Genomic DNA, 19,209 nt, shown 5'->3' on the forward strand with positions numbered 1-19,209 from the left:
TGATGTTTCTTTCCCAAATCTTCTTCTCCAGCTACTAAGCCCCACGACAAAATGTACAAGTACCTATTGGAAACTGCCACCTAGATGTCATGTAGGCAACACTGTGCCCATTTTCAAGACTGAATTTAATATGTCCTGTCCATGGTCAATTATTAAAATCACTCCCTTGCATATCTCTCAACTCTCTTACCTGCTCTTGCTGCACTGAACTTACTTGGCTGATACAACTATAATTAAATCTTTGTTTACTCCAATCCTTTCCCAAGCAGCTAAACAGCGCTGGAGAAAAAATGCAACCATATTGACCTTTCCGTTTATGATCACTTTAAATTCATGATGACTTAGCTCAAAATGATCCTAAATGCCACTACCCACCAATCATACTATATTTCCATAGTTAATTCACTCCTTTACTCTTCTACGTGACAATTCATACCTTCTCCTCACTTCTCAAATCTACTCCCTCACAATCCTTCCTGGCTGATGTCCATGCTTCATTTCACTAAAAAAACTGAAACAATCAAAAGATAGTTTCCTCTAGCTCCCACCACATCAACCTGCATTTGTCTGTATCTATATATTCTTTTTTTCCTCATTATTATTAATGAATTGTCAGCGCTTCTATTCCACTGGTGCTCTAGATTCCAATCCTTCTCTACTCAAACAAGTAGACTGTTCAACAATTTACTACAATTTTTCTGGTATCATCAATTTTGCCATAAAGATGGCAAAATTTCTTTCTAAAAACAAAATCTCAACCCTGCTTAATCCTCCAATTTCTACCCCACTTTTTCTGCTCCCTTTACAAGTATGTAAATTTCCCTAGAGAGTTAGCTACACTACCTAAATCCTCCCCTCCTTTTCTCTCTTTAGCTCACACCAATGACACTTTTTTTTTTTTTTTTATAGGGAAGAAGTGGATTTATTTAGAAAGAAACACACTGCACAGAGAGAGTGTGGGCCATCTCAGAAGGCGAGACCAGCCTTGGGAGAAACACACTCCACAGAGTATGGGCCATCTCAGAAGGTGAGAAAGGCCCCAATGACGCTTTTTATCCACTGCTCCTGTCAAGGGTCCAGTAGCCTCCACATGGACAGATGCTTCAATGGTCAGCTTTTAGTTCTCATCTTGTACTTGATCTATCAAAAAATGTGACGCACATAATCACTCCCTCCTCCTCAAAACGTTTTTCCCCGTTGGATTCCAAGACACCACATTCTATTGGCTTTCCTCCTTTCTCAATGATTCTTCCTTTTTTGATTACTATATATTAGTTCCTTCTCATACCTAATCTATTTTTATTTCATCTCTGTATTGACATTTTTCAAAGGGAAAAATGAAAAGCATAAAACTTAAAAGCAGTGCAACAGTGGTTAATATTTTGCCACATTTGCTTGTGTATATGTGTATGTTTTGAACTGACCCTTTTGTTTAAGCTGCAGACAGAGTGAAACTTCATTTCTTTATCCTTTGGCATATATCTAAGAATAAGGCTATTCTCCTTTGTAATACCAACAGCATCAAGAAATTAATGTAACTCAAATGCCTTTTATAATTTTTCCACCCTCTCTACAATCAGATTGTAATCCAGGTTCATCCACTGTATTTGATTGTTCCATCTCTTTAATCTGGAAATGTCCCCTCCACTTTTTTTTTTTTTAAGATATTGACTTTTTGAGAGACTAGGCCAATTGTTTCACGGAATATCTACATTCTGAATTTGTCTTTCTCTCTTCACTGTCATTTAAAACACTCTTTTATCTTCTGTATTTCCTGTACCCCTCTTAACACTGGAGTATCTAAGGGTTTAGTCTTTGGACTAAACCTTTTCTATCTATATTCCCTTGGTTTTCTCAAAAAGTTTCCTAGCATTAAATACCATCTACCTGCTGACAACTCCCAAATATAAAGCTCTAACTGTGACCTCGCTCCTGAACTCTAGAGTTGTATATCCAACTCTACTCAGTATCTCTACTTGAATATTTTGTGGGTATCTCAACCTTAAAATGTTCAAAATCAGTAATGTTCCTCCCTTGTCTTCCGCATCACACCTAATGGCAACTCCACCTTTGCAGTTGCTCAGGCCAAAATCTTAGAAGCCATTCTTGGCTCCTCGCTTTCTCTTAGGTCACATCTAATCTATGGCAAATCAAAATGTAAGTGGAATCTAACCACTTCTCATCCACTTCCACTGCAACCACCTTTACCCAAGCTACATGACTTCTCTTAGATTACTACAACACCTTTCTAAACAGTCTCCTTGCTTCTGCCTTCGGCTCCCCCTTCAGTCTATTCTTATCCACCAACCAGGATGAGCATGTTATAAACTAAATCAGATCACTCAATTTCTCTACTGAAATCCCTCCAGTGGTTTCCCATTTTACCCAGAGGAAAAGCCAAAGTCATCAAAATTAACCACAAGACCCTACATGACATGGACTTCCTTAACTCTCTGACATCATTGACTTCTACACTCTCTTCCAGTCACACTGGCCTCTTTGCTGTTCCTTGAACATGTTAGGCAAACCTCCACCTCAGGGTCTTTGCAGTTGTTTTTCCTTCTGTTTGGAAAGCTCTTCTCCCATATAGACACATAACTCACACTTTCCTCTCCGTTGGGTCTTTATTTCAAAGGTCACCTTTTCGGTGAGACTGTCTTACCACGCTAGGTATTAAACGGCAATACAGGTATTAAAATTGCAACAACTACACACACCAGAATATCCTTTCTTGCTTTTGCTTTATTTTTCTCTACTTACCACCATCTAACATACTGTACATTTGTTTACTGTCTATCTCTCCATACTACAAGATAAGCTCCATAAAGACACTTTTGTTAACTGCTATATCCCCAGTGCATAGAAAATAGCTTGGTATAGAGTAGGCACTCAATGATTTACTGATGAAATAAAATGAGGAAAAAATAGTAAGAAAGGAGATAGAAAAATTGTTCTTTGTATTTCCGTTTTCAAAAAATGTATGTATTTAAGTATATAGGTATGTATTTTTAATCCAACATATAAACTAGCAGTAATGACATGTGATTGGGCATCCAGAAAATAAAGAGAATTATAAAACAGATACCTTTTAAGGTTCCTAGAATCTCCAGTAGCTATGAGTCTGTAAGATATTTAGAATTTAAAATTTTCTTTTCTTTTTTGTTGTTTTGCTAAGTTACAAAGTGATTAAATTCTGACTGTATGTTTTTCTAGACTCCTGAACCACCTGATCCTTTTTTTTCCTATTGTGTCAGTTCCTCATTCCTAGGTACATTTCTAGAAAGCTGGCTTCATTTTAAGAATTTTCAGCAGCAAGGTTTAAGGAGAAAGCTGCGAGTGAAGTAGGTAAGAAAATCTTTTTAATGGTAATTTTAAATGGCCATATAAAATTTCTGCACCATTCATACCAGGTACTCAAGCATCCTTTCACAGGCACTTAATTCTTTGTCTTCAAGTAAAGGGAATTTTTTAATAGTATCTCAAAGTTCAGAAAACATCCTTACAAATGCTTCTAATGGCTGCCAGAATTCTTCTGCACAGCACCTAGTTCATTACCATGACTACACTCTTGGCTATGCTCCCTACAGTCAAATTTCTGAAAATATCTGGTATGAAACAACAATGCACTATATGATGAAACAGTAGGTGAAGATGTCACCTAACTCATGTAGCATCATAACAAGTGCGTCCAAAAGTTCAAAACCTCTTAGCCAGATTCATTTGGCACAGCAAGCTAGTTTCTGTTAATACTAAACTAACATACAAACCTGCACATCTACCATTTTGTTTCAGTCCAACAAAGCAGATGATTTTCAAAGTATTTCTCTAGATGCTCTAATCCTAAACTCTACATGGCAGAAAAATATCTTTCTTCTATGAACTTGCCCCAATATCTAATTTACATGACACAACAGATGATGCCAATACAGTCTAACAACTAAGAATGTGGTTTTAGTCACCTGAATTTGAATCCCAGTTCTCTAGCTATCTAACTGTATCGTTACGGGCAAGTTTCAAGTTCACAAATTCCTGAAGTTTGAAAGGGGTTATTGTGAGGATTAAATGAGATAATACATGGGATTCACTCGGCATACTGCAGGACACTAGGTAAACATTCACGAAACATTAGCTATTATCATTGCAACATCTTAAAAAATCTTAACTCTAGAATAACCTTTATATTCTCTTATGTCCCATGTCTCATACAGTCTTAAATCTTTCCTCATCTTTATACAGATGAAAGCTCCTTCCTTTTTATCTTTGTTGCCTAGACTTACATTCAGGTCCTGGTCATTTTTAACCTGGATTATTATAACTTCATTCTTCTTGAACTACTTTTCTTCAGCACTTTTCTTACTCCTTTTGTTAACCTAATTCAGTAATTTCTAAGTCACCTTGACGATCTCTGACTCATATCCATAATCTTACTTTCTGCTTCAAAATTATTTACCTATAGCAAGTATTTTTCAAGTACCACTACCTGGCATTGGGCTAGGTAATGGAGACACAACCATAAACAAAACAGGCAGTCTGATAGAAACTTTACTTGGAGAAATGTAAAGAACACTTCTTCCTTCAGGTCCTATGTTTCAAATCATCTTATATGAGTCAAGTTTCTTTAAAACTCCTGTATGATAGCAGATAATATCAACATTTCAGTAAAGTATCATAGTTAAGAGAGTGAATTTTGCAGTCAAAACTATCTGAAGTATTCCCCTTACTACCTGTGTGATCTTTGGGCCAGTTTCCTCACCTCTCTATATGCCTCACTGGTAAAATAGGCATAAAATAATACCAACTCATTTGGCTATTATGTAAACTAATGACATAATACATATAATCTGCTTAGAACAGTTCTTCCCACCAAGTAATAGCAATTTATTAGGCTTACTATTATTGTTCCCCTCTCCAAACCTCTTCAAACTGGCACCCTATGGTCACTGTACCCTCCTCCTCTAATTGTACAACTTCTAAGTTCTCTCATTCATTCTCTCCTTCAAGCTTTTCCAAATTGATCAGAAGAGCTGCAAACAACCCCTAATCCCATTCTATCTGGACTAAAAACTCCTGTAAGAACTTTCAGTTATGGCCAGCCTGACTACACACTTTACTGTTTCATGTTTATGTATCACCCTCACCAAAAAAAAAAAAAAAAAAAAAGGAAAAGGAGTAGTCTTTGATTTGTATATCATACAAACACAACTATTTATTCAGGTATCAAGTATTAAGTAGAACTTTTTCCAAGTTGTTTTAGCTGTGTTTTTTATTACAAATTTTAAGTTCCGGGAAAACAGATGTTCCATACTATACAGCACCTACACAGGACCAACACAAACATTTATTCAGGCCCTACAGTGGAAAGAGGTGGCTAAATATAAAATGGGATCACTACTGAAATCAACTAAAACTGGGCTTATTGAACTATAATTTTTTTTATTAGCTAGAAACAGGAAAGCTATTTAGTTTCTAATTAATTATTAGATATTAAATTTTATAAACTACACATTTTTGGAGTAGTTTACAACACTGAAATTGATAAATACAGTTTATGACCCAATTTGTAGCATTCACTTATTTACAAACAAATAAACACAATTTGAAATTTCACTTACTCAAATTCTGTAGCATAATATTTAAGAAAGCCCAGTAAGAGGTCCCCAAGATTTGATTCATTCTTTGAGAGGTAAGGAGGAACATTACACGGAGCTTGATGTACAAGGTGCAGCTGTATAGCAGGACTAAAAGATTCCTATCAAAAAGAAAAAGGGAAAAATGTGAGGCCATTTAAAAACACACCAAAAAACTTTATAAATCCTAACATAAGGCTGTCTGAAGAAGAGAGAATTTTCTTTATGTTGGCAATTTGGAAATCTGAAGATTTTCTTCCAGTAAAGGTTTCACCAATGTTTGGAGTAGGCCAGAAAGGACCTGAAAAACTAAGATATTCTAACCTTGACTGAGGTATATCACTCAGTTAACCAAATGAATTCCTATGGTAGCAAAAGATTTTCTAATTCATAAATAAAACCTCACTGTACATACCAAGATTCCATCCAATAATATTTAGATTTCTTTATAAATGTATATCCTTCTCAATTATTTCTATAAAGAGCAGTTGTACTTTCTGAAGTGTATCAAGGACAAGATGAGAGCTTTCTCCAACTGTCACTTAAAATTTCTCTCAAAGGTCATATATGTAATTTTAATACATAAACAGTACTTATGCTGATTTTAAGATTTTTTGAAATTTTATTTCATTTTGTATTTTGTATCTTAGAGGGAACAGAAATAATGATGTTCAACATGAATTGAACTTGCAAAGACAAAGAAGGCAGGGAAAAGAAGAAAGATAGGAAACATATCAGCAAGCAATATTCAGCAATTTACTTTTAGCACAATATGCATAAAGGAGGATATCATCTGCTTGCAATCCAGGCCCAAACAAGATACTTATTAGAAAGAATACTAATGAGTACTTATTATTTTTGCCTATGGTATGCCATTCATTTTCATATCTGATCTTTCCTCTATTATTTCCTCTATTATTTCCTCTATTATTGCAAGTTATGGCTCTAAAATAAACTAAATGAACTATAGAAATTCTCAAATAATACATATCCATTACATTAGAAAATACTCTTTCTCAGGTAATTTTCACAGTGCCCTCAAGAAAGGTTTTCTATATTCCCCTTTGCCATCAGAAAAGAAAGATTTAAAAAACAAACAAAAAAACCCAATTGGTTAAGACAGCAGAATGACAACTACACTTAAGGTTCTCAACTACCCAACAGATCAACTTTGGGTTTATAGATATTAATTCAATTAGTAATATCTGAATAACTCCAATATTTAAAAAAATAGAGGGTCCCCAAATAACTAAGTGGTAATACCGAGAAATAGGGTAGTGCATCTATTTAATGATAGTCCTCAAAAAACATCAGTAAAAACAAAGAGCAAGAAAATAAAAATATATTCTCTCCCTGCCCCACTACCTATAATTCTATCAACAATTTTTAACTACCAAGAAGTGATTACCTTTCTGTCAGAAGAAAAATTCTACTCCAACCACAACTCACAAAGTTAGCATTCCTAAATGTGGGGCTTCCCTTACACTTCTAACAGATTTATTATTACGTTATATGACTCAAGTAGAAATCTTATTTGTCTCTAGGACTAGGGGGACTAGGAGAGAAGCACTAATTTGTAATAAAGAGTAAAGGCAGAAGGAAGAGCAGGTTTCTTACTTGTCTTGCTCTTACTTGTTAAGTGTAAAATTGGACTTAGGATAACATTATTTAAAACTGTAAAACTGGCTCCAGCTCTGACATCGCCTGTGCTCCTTGAGGAGTGACGATACCATGGAACCGGAGCCATGACTGAGGCTGATGTAAATCTGAAAGCCTACCCTCTTGCAGATGCCGACCTCACCAAGAAACTATTGGACCTCGTTCAGCAGTCATGTAACTACAAGCAGCTTCACAAAGGAGCCAATGAGGCCACCAAAACGCTCAAGAGAGGAATCTCTGAGTTCATCGTGATGGCTGCAGACACCGAGCCCCTGGAGATCATCCTGCACCTCCCACTGCTGTGTGAGGACAAGAATGTGCCCTACGTGTTTGTGCGCTCCAAGCAGGCCCTGGGGCAAGCCTGTGGGGTCTCCAGGCTGTCATCGCCTGTTCTGTCACCATCAAAGAAGGCTCACAACTGAAGCAGCAGATCCAGTCCATCCAGCAGTCCACTGAAAGGTTCTTAGTCTAAACAGGTGGCCTCTGCCACACTCCCTGCTGACTCCTACTGCAGGGGTTATGTATCATTTGTCTGTTAGCATACAGTATTTTGAGCTACCTTCTATTGTTATAAAATATTATAGTGCTCAAAAAAAAATATAAAATTTAATATTCTCTAGGGAATTAAACAAAAAAGGTATAAGTTCAAATGACAGGGAAAAGAAAAGTGGGTCACTGTTTAATAGTTTCTGCTCTGAAAGCTTCTTATTTTGATTTCTAGCACCTAGCACAATAAGCATTCAAGTTATGAAATGATGCTGAGACAGAGCAGCCATTTTCTTACCTGAAGTTTAAAACTGTTTGAACCCCCTTTAAAATTTTTATTTTGTTCAATAATTTAAAGAAACATATCAGTAATTGTGAGATTAAAACTATAGAGTTGTGAGACCTACTATATTAAAATGCTGGAGGACCCTGAACCAACAGTTTGGCCAGTGTTCTCTTAGCCTCACTGTTCTTTTTCAAGGTCATATATAAAAAGGGCCATGTCATACCTATTGAGGGAGAACTGAAGGAGAAATCCAAGCAAACAAACAAACAAAAAATAGGATCCAACTAAAAGAAGCTACAAGTAAATAGGGATTCTATTTAACCTTAAGTAATCCCCATTTTTGGTAATCATTCATATTACAGAAAGATTTTCTGCTTTAAAAAAAATTTCATTGAAGAATTTTTTTAAAAGGAGCTCCCCAACTGCATTTATGTATTGAAGAACAATATATGTTACTTCAGATAGGATGAGGGCACGTAAGCAGCAATCCAAAAGCCAAAGAAATAAAAGCAGCCTTTAAAATTACAATCTAAATCCAGAGAAAAACAATTTAACCAATACAATATAACATCTATTTCTTAAAGCATTTTTTCCTTTGGATTACTGATATTTACTTTTTTTTTTAACTTAGGGAAGATATATCTATTATTTTTTAAGGTTATATCTTATTTTGGGCTTCTGATATCCAGATATGTAATAACTAAATCCTGAAAACATTTTCCAAATGATATTTAAATGCTGAAGACACATATCTTCCATTTTCTCTTCACAATGCCAAGTTAAGAAAAATTTAAATAAGTAATCTCTTGAAAAACATTTGAAAAGTCTCACTGTTTTTGCCCATATAATTGCCTAGCAAAACACCTTTTGCCAGATTCCATGATCTTTTGAGGCTATATCATCATATCTTACTTTACCTTCAAAGTTTGAAAATTTGGATAATTAAACACTTTCTGGACTAAATTAGACTGGCTGAACTTTTACTTGGTAACTGTTCTTTAAAATGATGTATAGCTTAAATGAAAGATGACTGTTTTCCATTTCTAGGCAAAGAAATTTAAGTTGCACAATTTTCTAACAATATGAATTTTTAAAGCCTAGAAACGTTGAGGAAGATCTCAAAGAAAAGGATAACTGATATGGAGCATTTAAGTGGAGTTTTACCTATATAGAGAAAGAACTAAATGATACATTGAAGTTCTACCAAGACTTCTTAATTTTATGCAGATCACCACTAATCTAGTGATGTACATTAAAGACTGATCATTAAATTGCCTTTAAACTATATCTGATATGAATGAGATCTTTAAAGTTTTGAAAGGAATGTAAGTATTTAACACAAAGTAGAAGTACTATTATGAAGTGGTTAAGAGCATGAGCTCTGGAGTCAGACCTAGGTTTGCAACCTTGTTCTTCTACAGCTATGTGAACTTAACCAAGTTATCTAGCTTTCCAAAGGTTAAGCTCCTTCATCCATAATATAAAGAAAGTAACAGTATTCATAGGGTTGTTATACAAATTAAATGATACACTGTATGGAAAGCATAGTAGCAATATTATCTATTTATTAATTATTCAGTATATGCGAGGCATGATGATTATTTTAACTATACATTTACAACACAGTATGTGGTTACCTCCTGCAACTTTCAATGCATTATTGTGGAATTATCTTTGGCTTCTGAGAATAGGAAGATACCACTAGGGAAGGAAACAAATATAAGTTGTCTTGATAAATCTACCTAGCATAAATCTAGGTGAATCTCATAATATGCTTGCATTAAAATAAAGATCCCTTCATACGCCTAATCTGAGTTTATATATTTAAACCTTCTCAACTTCATTTCTTTAACTCAACAGTAAACACTCTGTCCTCTATCATTTATGTTGCTTTTTCAGTCAATAGTTAAGTAGTAATAATCAATAATGCTATATATCATGATATAGTTGATAAAGATGTTTATAATCTTTCATCTTTTCCTTTCATAATTTAATAACAACTGAATTGCAAGACCATACCAATTTTTTAATTGAAAGTTTGTTACTGTAAAGTTTTAAATCATTCTCAAACTTTTTTATCAAGCTGAAATTTTGTCATATCAGCTTTTCTTAAAGGTATATAAATATATCTGTATAGGAACAATCAGATATATATAAATAAAATGTAGTAAGCAATGCAAATTAGATGAAATGGTATCTTAGTGACTACTACTATCATTTTGCCTTTCCATAGGCAGCACAGTCTAATGGAAAAAATACCAGTTGCTGCATCCATAAGTTGTGACTAAACAGCCTGGATCAATCATGTAATCTTTCTAACATTCAACTGTGAAACAAGGGGAGTACTTTAGAAGTTTATTTGCTTAGGATTGAAGATACTGTATATAAAATTTATATGTGCTGATATAAAATAGATACTAAATAAATGATAGTTACTGTTAGTAATAAGAAACAAGCTAATTTGCTTGTTCCATCAGATGGCCCACTGAAAAAAGCACTTCACTGATCAGTTTACAGGTTTCATACAAAACAAAAAAACCTGCTAAGAAGGGGTATTAAGTCCTTATCCATGTAAGTATCAATCTTATAGTAAAGATAATGTGGTTTAAATATTTATGACAATGTAAGCACACATGAAAGCAAATTAAGATATTCTTAAGTCTAGTGGGGCCTGCTATTAGTACTTTTTAAAGCCTTGGGGCTGGGCAGGTATTAAATCTATTTCCTGGTTACAGGTGTAGAAATAAGATTATTAGCAAAACAGGGTGGAGAATATAGGCTTAGAGGTAGTACATGTGAACAGAAATCAGGACCCTGTCATGGGAGAAAGCTAGGTGATTAGAAAAATGAAACACAGAAGTAAAAATGAGGTTCTTCAAACTAGAATATACTAGTAAGAATCTATCTTATAAAAGTAATACCTCTGTCTCCCAGCATAGTGCTATTAAACTGAAATTTCATCAGTATTTTACATTAGTAAAGAGAGTTCCAAGTAGTACATGGTTTTAAGTGAGATCTCTGTAGAAGCATCTTTTCAATACACAATAATAGATTCTTTAAAGGGTAAATTTAACTTAGATCCTTTGTATGTTGAAAAATATATGCAGCTCTTTCTACACTGAAACCTAGGTCTTAAAGAAAAATAAAGTTGAGACAATGCAATGAAATAGTAAACACCCAGTCATTATCTTTGACCATTCAGTATGAGCTAAAGAATAAAAACTGTAGAGGGAGGAAAACATTCAAGAATAGGCCCAAAAGTTCATGTTATTTTCATTTCTATACCTTCTGATGCTTTCATTTACCATAATCCTTAAAAAAGCATAAATACTTATACATAGCTATACTGTAAACTCATTATAATAGTTCTTCACAGCAGCAATTTGTTTTTAAAAGGAGGAAGATAAGATAGCCAGATTCCAAAAGGTTCTTGTGTTAAACAGTCTCTTCTAGTAGATGACACCACAAACTGGGAGGCCCCCACTACAGCAAGACTCTATTTACAGTGAACCCTTTATTATCCAGTACCTCATATGTGTGCATTATAAGAATAACTGATGTTCAAAAACAAGAACATCAGTTCTCAATCATCAAAGATTAAATTACATTTAATTTAGGTTCCAGGTCAATATATTTATTATATTTTGTCTGACACATATAAAATAAATAAGTTCTTTGAAAACTGATCACTCAAGATGGATGTTATGTTTTCCTTTGTAATATGATTATTTAGTAAGTTTAGAAAACACCTCTTCTTATAAGTTTATGAACTAACAGGTAAAAAATTATGTGGTTTCAGAAGGTTGGTCAAACATTCTGAACAAGCTGCCTAAATATTATTTCCAAAAAAAACCAGGAACAAGAATGACTATGGAAGAAAACAGAAATGGTAAGACTATAAACAAAGAAACAGCAAATTCTGGAGAAAAGAACACAAAAACTAGAAAAGAAACAAAAATACTCATATAGATTATGAATAAGTACATTACCTAGGTTTCTCTAAACTCAAACTGAGTACATACTAAACTTTTTCTAGTAGGCACACTTCATTTCTTGAGTGTTTCCAATTAACTTCACCAGGATTCTTAATAGTGTACACACAAGGACAGTGTACTAATGTTACCTCTTAGAATATTACTTGGTAAGATCAAATGAAAGATAAAAAGATTACCCAATTGTTCATCATCTTAATTTTTTTCCCTGATTTCAAATTATACATATGTTAGGCTATAAAACTTCTGAGTTACTAACTAAAGATATGTTCTAAACATGAAAAAAAGTAGCAAGAAAAAACTGGTAGCATGAAAAAAACTGGTATGAGTCCAAATGGGCCTTCACCAACTAAGTATATTTAATTCCCATTAGTGATAATCATGAGCATCACACAAAAAGTTCCACCATTAACATGAATGACAAGATTGTCTGCCAATAACCAAATAAAATAGCAGAGTCTTCTGAAAAATTATATGAAACATTTTTGCATTCTAGTGGCCAATGCCTCAGTCTATGTAGAAAATGTTATCATATATTTAGAAGGTAATTAATACTACTTTTATATTCACATTAATACTGCACATAATAGTTCCACATATACTTGTCATAACATGTATTGTAATAATTTATAAGGAACACTTACTGGGTAAATTTTTTGGATGGATGGAAGGATGGGTTCAGGTAGGGCTATAAAAAGAAAAAGTTTAAAGCTTCCGTGATTCACGTAATTCATTTTACAAAGCAATAATTTGTCAGCTACACCCCAGGTATGAGACTATATGGGTTTATGCTAAAATTCAACAGCTTTCATATACTTTGTGAAATTAATTCTGATCCCTAAAAATTTAAATTCAAAATATATCTAAGTAGACAATTTAAGGTCTGTTAATAAATTACATATATTTCTACGTAAACCAATGTTCCTTACATGGTTTTAGAATAATAGGTCATCAATAAATGGACACACATCATTTGGTCCAACATCAGACACACACACAAAATAAGCAAGACAATTGTTGTGCTACAGATATTAAAAAGACATTGTTAAGATGGATGTAGCTATCAAAACAAAAATTTTTTAAGTACAATCCAATGGCACTACAACATAAGAATAACAGCTCTATCATAATTGTCCCTTTATTATTTAATTTCTTCTAACAATAATACCAAAATTGAGATAGTTTTGGGAAATTGATCTATTGGGAAAAAAAATGAAAAGATCTTCAACTTCATTAATACATTTTTAAAAAGAAAACCTCAGCAAAGGTTAGAAATCTAAATCAGGAGATTTGTACCAATCTGCTATATAATAAATAAAATTTCATACAAAAGAATCATTATCGTCATATGTCTCTGCATTTTTTAACTGCCATTCTGCACCCTTCAACAGCTTTACCCAAATCCAACCTCATTAAATGTGCTAACTGTAATCTCACATCATTAGAATGTAGATGGAATAACATGAAAGGCAGAGTGTTTAATATTCACAATATAAGAAGTAACTGTAAAATATAGTATCTTGAATATGGTAAGATACAAATAATACATTTTCAAGATTTCTTTAAGATTAAAGACCAAATATAGTACTGCATGATAAACTATGTATTTAAGAATTAGAAATAATTACATATACAGTTGACGCTTGAACAATACAGGGGTTAAGGGTGCCAACCCCTGTGCAGTCCAAAATCTGCATATAACTTTATAGTTGACCCTCCATATCTGAGGTTTCAAATCTACAGATTCAACCAGCTGCAGATCATGTAGTAAGTACTGCAATACATATATACCGAAAAAAATCTGTATATAAGTAGACCCGCACAGTTCAAACCTGGGTTGTTCAAGGGTCAACTGTAATTAAATAAATTCAGTAACAAAGAATCATTACTTGACTTTTAATTTGCTATTTAGCAAAAAAATTTTTTAATGACTCCTGGAATACATTAATGAACACATAATCAACCATTATGACCAATTTACATGGTTTCCAACTATGATTATAAATGTATAAATTTCTACCACATAGTACAAAGTAGGATGCTTTATTTAAATATCTCTTCATCATGCTTTATTCCCAAGTTGAAAACTGGAAACTGTAATAAAATAAAATTCCATGATAGTATGGAACGTTCACAGTGTATGACTAAGAATATTAGGGGAAAAAACTCAGTCATTACTTACCAGAATCACTCTCAGGAAGTAAGGATACATATTTTTTTCCCCAAAGACATTCAAATGCTAAAATTCTAGAAGACCCTACAAATAAACTCAAGCCCCAGTCACTTAATTCTAAAAGTCTCTATATTTGTATAACATTTTTAATGGCTTTTTAATAATTTTCATTATAATATAGAAGTCAAATTGGAAACTCTTATTAGAAATTAGTTTAAGTTTTAAATCTAAAAACCTGAGTTCTATTCCCATGTAACACTGCTAGTAAAATAAAATTATAACTTAAAAAAGGATGAAGAAAAGACTGTAGAAAATTAGGAAAAAAATAGTATCTCGTTCTAGTTATCTCATAACTAGAATGCTAGGAGAGAAAAATAAACACAAACCACTGGTATAGGGTCTTTCAGTAGATAAAGAGCTTTTAGAACTAAGCAATTTGGAAGCTTTTGGGGGCAAGGTTATCATTCAAAAAATCCCCTGCCTTACAACCTTAAAGATTTAAAAACACTCGTCATTAGAGAAGCAGTTAGTGTACCCTGGCAATTATTTATCAATGTTATCCTGATAGTAACCTCAAAACATTTAGTAGTTTTTCAAATGTTTACTTTATTCCAAACCAACATACACTCTGAAAGAATCTCTCTGTAACAACATCTATTTTAATTTCAAAATTCTGGACTTCAATCTTTTACTTTTCTCTCTCAAAAGCAAAATAAGACAAAAGTTTATTATTGCAGGATATGATCAATAGATAATGCCTTGAATATATTTAATCTATAAGATTTTACTTTGCCTGTAGTTTGGATGAGAGCTTTCTGGTCAGGCCTTCACAAATTTATACACATAAAAGTTACATACTAATTTATCAAAAGTTAAACTAAAAAAAAAAAAGCAGACCTTCAACAACACTAAACAACCACTAATTTTGAAAATACAAGAACAATTTTAAAATGCCTAAGAGATATTTCTATACCTGGTAATACGGTAAATATTCCATGAATATTCATTCATATTGTTGTTTCTAACCAACTGACACTTTTGCCTTTATTATTAACTCATAATCTTAAATTGCTATTAAATTCTCTTCTCAATAGGTTTTTCCCTTCATGCTTTCATCAGTCACTTTTTCAAGCATATGTAGTTTGTAACTGTTGAAATTCATTCTAGGAAATGCTTTAATCTTTTCAACCTTTCTACATAGAAAGGACCTGTCTCCCTTCTCTGTTCATGGCAGAAAAGATATTAAAGCATTTAAACAAAACTTAAAGGTCATCTAATCCAACCATTAGTGTTACAGATGAATATTAAAGCCAGAGAGGTAGAATAACTTGGCCAAAATCACACAAACTAGTTCACTGTGGCAGAGCTGGAACTGCTCAATACACCTTGCAGACTCTTGTATGACAAGAAAAGCAATTATTAATACTTATTTCAATCTCTGTAATTTCTTCTGTGGAGGAGTAGGTTAAATCTGCCAAAGTACAGAACTACACAGTAGGTCTGGTTAGCTGATGTCTTTTAACAAACACCTAGAAATGGTTGATGAGAGTGCCATTAATTACTAACCATCTTAGTAAACAGGACCACTTTATCAAGAATAAAATGTTTAACAAAATCTAAACCAAATTTTAACATGATTTCATTACACTGGTAAAATACTAACATTTGAACTTTTAACTTGCTTACAAAACCACCAAGGGGCATCTGTGATTAAAGTACATTTTTCTAAAAAAGCAATCAAATTAAAATTTCTAATGTAACCCAAAAGAATGGAGGGATAGGGCACATATTATGAATGTTCACGCATGTTATATGCTTTAGTCAAATCTAATGTTTAAATCTCAACTAAAACTAAAAAATGAATAGACACTAGGTGGTAGTACATGAATGTTATTCTTCTTCATATATTCTATATGTATTTTACAAGAACTATTTCTAATCTATTCAATTTTTAATAAAAGTGAACTGCAATCCATAAGATTGGACAGAGTTCACTAAAAAAGCATCAAAAGTAATGTATGTTTCAGATTGAACTATAAAATTGGACAAAAATGATCAGTGATATATAAAGAAGTATCTAAAGCAGCCAACATCATGTTTCAAACCCTTTTGGAAGGGCAAATCAATCATCAAATTAGCATATATCCAAGACTGTTCAGCAACAAAAATACATGTATTATAATTAGCCTGAAATTCTTTAACAACAAAGAGGAAGATTAAACCTTTCTGATGATTACTGATTCACAAAATTATGGTCCATTTAAACTATTGTAAGTCTCTCTCATTACCTCAAAAAAATTCACCTGATTCCACTGTTCAAATAAAAATATACTCTCTTATGTAATATATTGTAAAATATCTACAAATACAGTAATATATAAAGGAAACGAATCCTACTGTCCATAAGTAATAACACTTGATAAATTTTTGGCACATACCTTTTCTGTATTTGTATACATATGAATATATACACACTCAAGTATAGCTACTGTCTTTTAAATAAAATTGGTATTATGTTGTATATGACATTGTTATCATAAATATTTCCTTATATCAATAAATATCTTTAAAACATGGTTTTTAGTATCTGTATAAATTTCATATTAGGATATATCATAATTAATTTGACCATTCCTCCTACTCTGAAAAACTTAGATTATTTTTAATCTTTCATTATTTCAACAAACACCATGAAAAACCTTATATAAATTCATATGTACATCGCTGATTATTTACCTTAGGATAAGTTCCTAGAAATGGAATCACTGAGTCAAAGAGTATAAACAAATATTACAACAATTGTTTTCTAAACTGTGCAATATTAACCCACAACTTCCTGGTAAATGGTATTACATTAATATCAAGTCTTTCACCCAATCTCCATGCCAGTTCACAGGAAATAAAAGCTTCTTTAAACCAACAAGAAAATCATTTAATTCCTGTCTCAAGTGAAAAATAAAAAACATGATGAATGGTGCTTGAGCAAGATAATGGGTCCACAATACAGTGGTGAAAGTTCTTTGAATACAAGAGCGAATACAGGAAACTGTCAAAAAATAAAAACACAGTGAAACTTCTTTATAATGTTTTCCAGGGATAACATTACTAAAACATCTCTTCAAAGCAACAAAATAGGAAATGTGGTTGTATGTGCCTTAGAAAAAACTTTTTAAAACAATGATATTTGAATATAAGGTCAACAGGGAAGACACCATAATGAAGTTTAACTGCATTTCCGTTTTAAAAATTGGGAAAACTCCACAATACTTACTTTGTAAATAGTGCAAAACCATCAATACAAGACTATAGCTGCTTAAAGTACCACGACTGGCATCATTTATCTCATGGTGACTCGCCCACTTCTTAATCACCAGTACTAACGGACGAACTCGATTTTCAACTGAAAGTAAAATTAAAACTTAAAAATGGTAAGAAGATTTTACAGTTTCTTTGAAAATTTACATTATTTCCGAACTCCATGCCAATAGAAAGAGCAATGCCTCCAGTTATTAAACACTGTTCACCATAAATGTGTCTTACTTCTAAAATGTACTTGTTACCTTTTAAAAATGACCAATTATTAAAATTCATTTTATTGACCTATTACTCTGGTAGTATGTGATTTTAGTGTAGCAACATATTATGTATATGAGAAAATGAGACACACTGTACATAAACACAAAGAGGTATCAGTATTTACTACACACATCTTTATGAAGGAATAAAGAATGAAGGATAAATACAGAAAGTATTAATTGTTTGGAAATAAACACAAAACTTACGGTATGCATACGTTCTGAGAAGGAATGTGTTTCTTATTCCAACAATATTGTTTACATTCAAGTCGAACTCCACACAACTATTTTAAAAAATGAAAAAAACTTCAGCTCAAATACAAAATAAACTAACTCCCTAGTAACTAAATTCACATCCATCCATCCATCCAATGATACAAAATAGCATGGGCCCAAAGACCTTAAAATGAGACACTACAGAAATAAGAATGAAAACATACTTTTAGTATGATCGGGGGTCTATTAAAGATATAAAATAAGATTACTGTTGAAAGATCCATAATGTACCAGTAAGGCTTCAATTATTCTTAACAAAAAAAAACAAAAAAAAAAACTTTTAATTTTGTAATCTTTTCCAGATAAACAAAATTATATGGCCAAACACATTTCTGGGCAAGTTATCCCACTAAGTTATTTATTCTCAATCAATTTTGAACGACAGCATCATCTGCTTTAAAATAGGAATGAAAAGCAAAATAAAGTACATGTGAAAAAATAAAAGTTCTGTCTACACTTTATATTCCCTCCAAAAGGGTTGCTAAATTATAGTATCATGACAAACTTGGCTACTGACATCTAGGAAGAACTATAACAACCAAACACATAACAGAAGGGACACTTCTTTGAAATCAAAGATATCATGCAGTTCACAATTTAGAAAATATGGCAATAATGGTGGGATACATAAAGAATGTCTAAACTCAAAATAACAAGGACTAACTAATGCATAAGTAACAGGACCATATACTATCAGGTCCAACTGCTGAACAATGAGTCTTTCTGTGAAAAGTGTCTAAAATAAAAACGAAAGTCCTTTCTATAGCTTTTAACTGTAAAATTTGAAATTTACCTTTTCAGATTTTCTAGTTATGGGAAAAGAAATCCTATAATCTTTCAATTATCCATACACATTAATAAAAATTGATGGTGAAATTAACACTTCAGATATATTTGGCTTTGGGAAGCTTATGGTAACAGTAAAGTTACATTCTTTGTGTTTGTACAAATCTAACACTGAAACCAGTTTGCACTCCCTGTATATAACTCAATAAAGAGGAAAAAACACTTAGATGGAAACTAGTGTGCAAATAAAAACTTCCAAAAATATGAATTCAGAACTTTAAAAATATCCACAGTACTTGCTTCAAATTCTACTTCTGGAAATACTGAAGTAACCCTTAATAAGGAAAGA

General features: G+C 32.6%; 1 protein-coding gene and 1 pseudogene across 5 annotated transcripts in view; one reads left to right on the top strand and one right to left on the bottom strand.

Annotated features, from left to right (window-relative positions):
- Positions 1-19,209, bottom strand: part of TENT2 (terminal nucleotidyltransferase 2) — a 58,321-nt gene that overhangs the window by 8,180 nt on the left and 30,932 nt on the right. For 4 of the 5 annotated variants that reach the window (XM_027100742.1, XM_027100743.1, XM_027100744.1 and 1 more), the window contains 4 exons: positions 18,006-18,082; positions 17,495-17,623; positions 12,695-12,738; positions 5,613-5,749 (listed from right to left, as the gene is read on the bottom strand). In XM_027100742.1, the coding sequence (XP_026956543.1) occupies positions 5,613-5,749; positions 12,695-12,738; positions 17,495-17,623; positions 18,006-18,082 (387 nt within the window). The remainder of the gene's footprint in view (positions 1-5,612; positions 5,750-12,694; positions 12,739-17,494; positions 17,624-18,005; positions 18,083-19,209) is intronic. The other variant, XM_027100746.1, reaches the window with a different exon arrangement.
- LOC113617390 (NHP2-like protein 1 pseudogene) lies at positions 7,012-7,758 on the top strand (annotated as a pseudogene).

The sequence above is a fragment of the Aethalodelphis obliquidens genome, unplaced genomic scaffold (genome assembly GCF_003676395.1).
Source record: "Aethalodelphis obliquidens isolate GAN/ISIS:26980383/991018 unplaced genomic scaffold, ASM367639v1 scaffold4, whole genome shotgun sequence".
Lineage (NCBI taxonomy): Eukaryota > Metazoa > Chordata > Mammalia > Artiodactyla > Delphinidae > Aethalodelphis > Aethalodelphis obliquidens.